The sequence below is a fragment of the Lepidochelys kempii genome, chromosome 6, assembly GCF_965140285.1.
Source record: "Lepidochelys kempii isolate rLepKem1 chromosome 6, rLepKem1.hap1, whole genome shotgun sequence".
In the NCBI taxonomy this organism is placed as follows: Eukaryota; Metazoa; Chordata; order Testudines; family Cheloniidae; genus Lepidochelys; species Lepidochelys kempii.
This window is the reverse complement of record NC_136385.1, coordinates 28,558,578-28,566,781: the sequence shown is the minus strand read 5'-3', so window position 1 is coordinate 28,566,781 and position 8,204 is coordinate 28,558,578. Positions and strand designations below refer to the sequence as shown.

The 8,204-nt window shown below is 46.0% G+C and overlaps 1 protein-coding gene across 3 annotated transcripts in view; it reads right to left on the bottom strand.

The window, feature by feature from the left end:
* Window positions 1-5,723: 5,723 nt before the first annotated feature.
* The window catches only part of KCNQ1 (potassium voltage-gated channel subfamily Q member 1), a 539,776-nt gene continuing 537,295 nt past the window's right edge, over window positions 5,724-8,204 (bottom strand). For 2 of the 3 annotated variants that reach the window (XM_073347266.2, XM_073347265.2), the window contains one exon: window positions 5,724-8,007. In XM_073347266.2, coding sequence (XP_073203367.1) covers window positions 7,807-8,007 — 201 coding nt within the window. In that variant the 3' untranslated portion in view covers window positions 5,724-7,806. The remainder of the gene's footprint in view (window positions 8,008-8,204) is intronic. The other variant, XR_013635917.1, reaches the window with a different exon arrangement.

Sequence of the window (8,204 nt, the reverse complement as noted above, 5' to 3'; positions counted from 1 at the left end):
ATAATTTTATTAAGATAATGTTGAAATAAAAAGAAAACGGTACAGAGTTCAAGCATAAAAGTTTCTGGTTATCAGGGAATAAGGTACAGATTATCAAGGGGTGCGAAATTCGGTTTAGGAGCTGGTGGCGTAAGGAATACATAATCTGCAATCTCCCTGATTGGGGGTAAAAGTTTAACTGGTCAAAGTACAGACATTGAGATATGGGGATATGCTGTCCATATAATGGCTATGTTCAGGTGTGGAGTATAATGAGCGGATATGATGATGGGGATGGATCTACCCTCATTTGGTGGGATTTAAAACTCAGTGAGTTTATGGTTCCAGTTCATATGGTCCAATGGAAAAAGCCTCTCAGTCTCTTTCCCATAGTGGATGCACGATGTCGTACCGGCTCACACCGCCTGGTACTGTCGGTGGCCGGTGATGTGTTTGATGTAGATGTCCCTGGACCATCGGATGGTGTCCGAGACCATGAGGTGCCGCATGAGCCGTGTGTAGCATTGACTGATCCCACAGGTCCGCAGCACATGCTCGTTGCAGGGGTCCCAAGTGCCCAGGGCTCCGACGATCAGGGCATCCATCTGCACCTTATAGCCCTTCGCTCTCAGGGTGTCGGCCAGGGGGGCGTATTTTTCCAGCTTACAAGCTCGGACTTCGCGGAAGGCCGGGGTCCTGTTCTTGAAGGAGATTGTGATGTCAATGAGGATGATCTTTTTCTGGGCCTCGTCGGTGACTACCACGTTGGGTCGCAGCTGGCTGTCAGTATGGGGGATGTCACAGTTTACGGCAACCTCTCCTAGGCGTGGTGTGATGGCTTTCACTAGGCGGTTCTGGATGGTGTTGTGGCGCAGCTGCCAGGCTCCGGAATGGGGCTTGCAGCTGCACAGGACGTGGGGCAGGGTCTCGCTTGTCTAGGTTCCTGTGGCGGACGGCTCCGTTGAGCGGGACGCAGTTGAGCCGGGCGTGGTGGATGAACCGCCAGTCGGCAAAACGGGTGAAGCCGCCACCAGCGAGGAAGTGGTTGCTGGCGTCCCACTTGCTGGTCAGTTCGAAGGCTTTATCCCTGGTCCGGTTTACGCTTCAGGGCTTCCATGTACAGCGAGTGGATGGCTGCCTTCAGGGTCCTCTCCAGCATGCCCCTGGTGCTCGGGGTGACGATGGTGTTGTCCTCAGACCTGATCTGCGGCACCAGGACTGCCAGCTCCTGGCGCTCCTCGCACCACTCCCAGCGGCAGCCGATGCGCTTCCCCAGGCGACACGTGGCATTGCGAGCGCGGGACCACAGTGAAGCGATGTTGCGCCCGTCCTGTCCCAATTCGCCATCCAGGGAACCGCTCAGGAAGCTGGCGGTGTCTTGGTTGGAGGAGGCTCTGCCGATCCGCTTCTTTGTTGCGTCATGGAGGGCGTTTGCTGCAATGTTCCTTACCATAGTGTCGGGACACATCAGCAAGTGGAAGACGTGGGTGATCACCGCGATGTCACACAGGTCACCCATGCGGGGGACATTGGTTCAGCCATGCCTGTGGGCGATATAGACCAGCTCGTTGCTGGCTCTCTGGGGAAGGAACAGCCACTTCTTCACCAGCTGGCAGACGATCTTGTCTGCCTTGTTGAGGGGTACCTTCGTCATGGCGGATCCCCTTAGGACGAACGAAATGCGGGGGATCAGGAAGGTGTTCAGGGCGTTTGATCTTCTGCCACGGTGCTAGCAGGGAGGTGTCGATCTTGGCGGCATCCTGCAAGATCACCTGGATGGTGTCCTCGGGTGTCTGCTGGACACGGAAACCTGTCGGCGTGCCGAGGTGCCGGTAGGCCAGGGGGTTGATGGGCTCGCCCTGGATCTGGAACCCTGTCATCTGCACCGAGTCCCTTTTGCTGCCGTCGATGTGGAGAGATGCGCACTTCTTTGCATTGAAGCGGAGGCCCATCAAATCGGCAGCTCGACTGGTGGCATCTAGCATATGTTGGAGGTTCTCTGGGTCGTCCGCGGTCAGGACCAGGTCATCCGCGTAAGCCAGGACACTCACCCTCTCACCGTGGAGGTTGAGAAGCCATCTGCGCCATTGGAGATCGCTCACAGCAACGGCTCCATGGCAAGGTTAAAGATGATGGGGCTGAGAGGACAGCCCTGTTTAACTCCTCTCTGGATCAGGATCTCGGCGGTCTCCCCTTCGACCGAGCGAATGGTGGTGCTGCATCCCTCGTACACCTCTCGGATCACACGGAGGAAGTTCTCTGGCATCCCAAACTCCTGGAGTGTGGCAAAGATGTGGTGGTGGGACATGGACCCAAAGGTGTCAGCCAGGTCGAGCCATGCTACAGTGCACTGCCTCCACGCCCTTCTAGCTGTTTCGATGGTGGTTTGGAGGACAAAGTTGTGTTCATAGCAGCCCTCGCAGGACATGAAGCCTTTCTGGGTAGAGCTGATGGCTCCCCTCTCACCGACCACTCTGTGATCCTCGACGCCAGGCAGCTGGCATAGAGCTTGTACATTGTGGAGCAGAGGGAGATGGGCCTCCAGTTGCTGGGGTCATCCTGCTCACCCTTCTTGTACACCAGTACCATCATGACCATCTTCCAGGAGCTGGGAGTCCGGTAGAATTGTTTGCACTGGTTGAAGACTGTGGCGAGGACCAGGCAGCTGGGATCTCACTTTTTCAGGAGGCTATAGGGCATGCCGTCTTTCCCACAAGCTGTGTTTTTTGTTTTTGAGAGTCTGGCCATCATTTCCTTGGGCGTAAAGTCAGTTTCCAGGACACCTGCTTCGTTGACACGGGGCAGGGGGCGGAGGCACTCTGGGCGCTGCGCGTCATTCTGGGCTGTGCGGTCGAATACATCCTTGAAGTAGCTGTAGAGACGCTCAGATGGGATCATGCAGTAGGGTGAGGGCCCGTCGAGGATCTCCCTCATGGCTTTGGAGAGGTTTGCCCGGTACAGCTTTTGGCTCAAAGCCTGCGTGGTCGGCCTGCCGTTTATCTCATGAGTCGGGATTCCCTTCGGGTGGGTGCTGAGGCGGGATCTCTGGTGGGATGCTGGCGTTGCTAGTGGTCGGAGAGCCGCGGTCCGGCTCGGGGGTTGCTGGGACATCGCTGGTCCTTCTATGAGTGGCTGCTGCCTGGGCGGTTGCTGCTGGAGTGTGAGATCTGCCGTAGGCAGCGTCCCGCAGAATGGACTCGGGGGCCATGCTGGACTGTCTGGCGATGAGGGTCCGGTGCTTTCCTGTGGCTGCGGGGCTGGTTCCTCCAGTAACGTCTGGAGCTCGCGGGGCAGTCTGAGGCTTGGCACTGGCTCCCCTTGCTGCTGGAGTTCGCAGGGCGGTCTGAGGTGTGGCTCAGGTGTGTTTTTTCAACTAATATCCATGGTCCTTTCAAAATCTGTCACTATTTGCTCAGAAACAAATAAATCACATTCAACAATAGTCATGTCAGATAGGGAAGATTATGTTGGAAATCTTCCCAATTAGAATCAGTCCTGAATTTTGGCCAGTTGAACACAAAGTGACAAAGAGGCTTTCTGAAAAGGGAAAGGTTGGGGCAGAGCCATGGCTGAGGTGAAGAACTCTTACACGACCTAAAAACCACGGGTAAATTTTCATTTGTATGCACCTCAAACACCTATAAATGAAATAGTGGTGGAACCCTCTGACATAACGCATTTGTATTCTGCTCAAGTGGTGCTATTTTCCCTGAATATGTAGAACCAATGTGGATAGTACAGGAATTTCCACACACTCACATTCTTCCTGCTTTGCCACTTACCTATCTGTTTCAGTTGGAGATCTGAGGCAGAGGTCTCAGTATCAGAGAGAGCACTCCAGAAGATTGTGGCCAGCTACTGAAGGCCATGCCCATCCTCCACTTGCGTTCTCCAACCATACCATGAATAACATTGGTGAAAGTACTCATCTGGTGAGTCCATTTTTGCTGTCAGGATGCTCACTTCCTTATTTCAAACCACAGCTAGAATAAGTTATGCATGGCAAGTGAAAAGAGGTTCCCATCCAGAATGTGTACAGTTGGCCAGTGGGCATAAAAATCACGTTTACTGTGGCTCTGAATTAAGAATAATGGGTGGATCGGGGCAACTGTAGTATACTTCAGTAAGAACTGCAGTGCCTATCTTTGGGATCACAAGTCCTGTAAATGTGCCCTTTTCAGGAACAACTTGTCACAATTTTGACCATCTTTACAAAAGGGGACTCTGACTGGCCAGAATGTGGCCCATTCCTGAGGAGGAAACTCATCTTGGACTTTGAAAAAGCATAAGGTCCTATACAAATTCTAAGCAATCTGAGTGTATTTTTTGTTATCCAGAGTAGTTTGTAATACTGATCTTGGGGACTTATCAGAAAATGTATGAACTATGGCAAATAAAGAAGTCACTTCAAGTTATCAAATCATTAATAAAAACAGTTCAGACGTCTCAATGATTATATGCAATTATATGATTAGAGTACTGCCTGTAATTTTCCTTATTATTACTAAAGATATCAACAAATTGTTTCATAAAAGTTCATCTGCTCCTGCTACTCCCTTTCAACATGAAGACAATTCTCCAAAATACTTGGTCTATACGAAGTTCAATGATGAGTTTGGGTCTTTGAACCTTTTTTTTTGGCCCAAGAACCAAGATAGATGGTTTAAATCATAAAGAGATCCAAATTATCCTGAACTGTCAGGCGACACTTTCCTGTCAGTTACAGCAGTGTAAATCCAAAGTAACTTCACTGAAAAGGAGTTGCTCTAGATTTACATTGGCATAACTGACAGCAAAATATGATCTCTTCTTTCTTGGGTGGTTCTTCTGAAGGAATAAAAAAAAAATCAGATGTGGGGAAAATGGAGGAGAAATTGGACATGATCCTCTTTTACACTAATCCCCTTTACTTGCCTCCGGCCTTTAAGGCCTCTTTACACTGGCAGAGCAATCTTTCAAGAATGACTAGGACCCTAAATGTCAATGGTTATTTGACCCCATGCTTCCTTTGGAAAAGATATCAGTCTTCCTCCTAGAAGGACGCACTCTCCTGCAGAATGAAGAGTTAAGTCAGAAAGGATTTAGGAGCTGGTACCATGTTTCTGAAAGGAATGACTGGATCCAGATCTGGAATAGCTAGTTGTAGACCTGAGAAATAACCACTGCAAGGTTTGAAATCTTTTAGGAAGAGTTTAGAACAGGATTTTGGTGAACGTGGTTTCTGAAATGTATACATTCACACATCAGTGTGTAAAGTGATGGCTTTTAGATCCTTTGGCATGAAATGTGTTGTGTTCAATGTTATTAGTACTGAGGTTTACCTGCCAGAAAGAAAATGAAGATATGATCTTGGAAGGTTTGGGCGCTGGTGGCAGAGCTTTCTTGGTAGCAGCCCTGTGCCTCTGGAAATATGTGTAAGCACGAACCTGGTTGCTTTTAGAAAGAGCAACAGGACACGTCTCTTTGCCTGTGTCTTCTCAACGTATTAAATCCTGTTTTCACAGCTCTCTACTTAAGATGCAGGCAGAACAGGAGGATGGAGGTTGGTCACTCTTACTGAGATCTTGTGTTTCAAATAAGGCATGCACACACCATGGTGACGGACCCAGAAAAAATACCAGTCTTTCTGGAATGTACCAAGTCTGTGGAGTTCAGAACAAATAAAAGGCATAGCATCTCTGTCCTGTATTTTATTAGGAAATTAACAGTCAGATTAATAACCTGAAATTACACAGTGAACCTCATTAAAAAAACAAATTCAAAATCATCACAATTATTTTTGATTTCTATAAAACATAATGCCCAGAAATAGTCCCTGTTTACATCTGTAAATTTCTAAACCCTTAAAATGATCTACTGTATAGCAGCAAGACTGAATAATTTTAACAATCGGTATAAGGAGATACAGTATGCTTTGCTCTATAATCCAACTGAGATAAAACATATTAGAAGATGAAATGTTTAAAACAAAGCCCAGACCTATTACCTATACTATCCTGTGAGCTCAATTCAATTGATATGCACAAGTATTTCATATTACTCATATGTTAAAGTGTGGTGAGGTTAACTATGTAATATTAAGTGGGGCATCAGTTTTGCAATACAGTCCAATTCCTTTCAAATGTACAGGACTAAATATTCAGATCTTTGATTTTTATATCTATTGCTACAACAGTAGAAGAGTTTGTGACCCATCTACCCTCCTCTTCATTTACCTGCAATAAACCTAGTCATTAATTTGGCCTAAATATTTGTTTTGTAATCACCATTTTCGGTCACTCTCTCAACCAGGGTGAACTTCATCCATATTTAGAGAGCCAATACAAGACTTGTGCACCATTTAAGTCCTACTGAAGCCTTCAAAGTGGATAGGCTTTGTGCTGGCTTTCTGTACGGGGTGAATTTCACTCTAAGTCACCTAAGTCCAAATCCTGCTCACCTCACTCATGTGAGTAGTCACACTGGGCCAAATTCTGCTCTCATTAATACAAAAATAAATGTGGAGGAACTCCATTAACTTCAGTGGAGTTACTCCAGATTTACACTGGCATAAATGAGGGCAGAATTTGGCCCACTGACTTCAGCAGGGACTACTTGTATGAGTGTGACAAGCGGGATTTGGAGCCTGAATGACCAAGTCAATGCGAGTCTTTGGTTTTAATGGCCGTGGTCCCCTACATTACGGCCTAAGGCTTTGGGGGTGTTGAGTATTTCCTGTTGAGAGCTGAGTGATTTGAGTCCCTGATTCAGGAAAGCACTTAGGCATGTGCTTAAGTCTATCCCTAGTCAGGAAAAAACATGCTTAAGGACTTAACGTATGTGCTTACATGCTGTACCGACTAGAGATGCATTTCTGATTGGGGCCTTGGTTCCTATGGAAGCTGTGGATGCCCAATAACTGGTGGATTCAAGCACTTGACCAGCAAGATCCAGTTGCTTTAGACTTTTGCATGTATTTACTTGTAACATTTTTGGAAATAATGCTACAGAAATTAGATATAGAAAAATATAAAAGCAGTGAACACTCGTTTTTGAAAGATCTTTCTGGACAAGCACATTTAGATAGTTGTGTTAACATTTATATATAAACTCTTTGGCAGCAGTTTTCTAGAAAGCATAATTATTTTTTTTCATTGCAATATTTTATCCTTCTCCCATGAAAACTTCGTATCTTAAAAAATCTATAGCACTGTCCTCTATAAATAGTATTGTTTCAGATTAACCACTACTTCTTCCCTGAAGAAAAACAGATTAAAAAGAAAATCTAGTTGTTATCTGGTAAGTGTTCATGTAACAGGAAAAAGAAAATAATTAACTGTGCGGTTTGTCATTCTCCAGAATGTCAGTGGTATGTTTATACAATAAAATCAACATGTTACCCCATTTTGCTTTAAAATCTAACTAGTAAAACTATATTGCTATCAGTAGATTCATAAACAGAATGCACACATTGCTATCTAAGTTCAAGTATTACTATTTTTCTTTAAAAGGAGCCACAAATTCCTTGCAATTTTGCCTGCCTTTTATATTGTTTTGGTCTTGCAGTGCCATGATGAATTGCACTCGACTGTTCTTGAACAAAATAAAAATGGAACTTAAGAGTGTACTGTGCTGTACAACACAGCACAGAGGCCTTGAGGTGTGTTAGGTTGATAAACCTTCATCTGATATGAGTGACTGTCATTGGAAGGAGCGTTTCGGAGGCTAGAAACATTGATTCAGTAGTTATGTGTGTTCCATGTGGCTGAGAAATTTAACTCTTTCCAGATTCACAACCTTCAGTTCCATTTAAAAAGGGGAAAAACAACCACCTGTATTTCTACCATATCAGGATATGTCGTCTTGGATTCTTCTTGGTATTGTCAGTTGTTCATAAGTGGGGAGGGTGTTGTTAGGGAGGAAGTGATCTGAGTTAACAGGGTTGCTTCTCTGAGATGATTCATTACTGCTTTGGCCAGCCTGCTGATTGGAAACCAGGTGATGCAGCATATCTGTAATGAGGTTCAATTTCTGGTCCATTTGCATTACCTACAAAAACAAAGCAAAACATTGTTCAGTGTCAGAATCTGAGAAAGTAATAAGAAGACATGGCATAAGTATGACATATGAAAAATAGCTTTTTCATAATTAGCACTGGCCCGACTCCCTCCTATTCATGTAAACTTCTGTTACTGAAAGAAAACCAAGATACTGAATCCATTCATTATGATAGGAGCATATCCAAG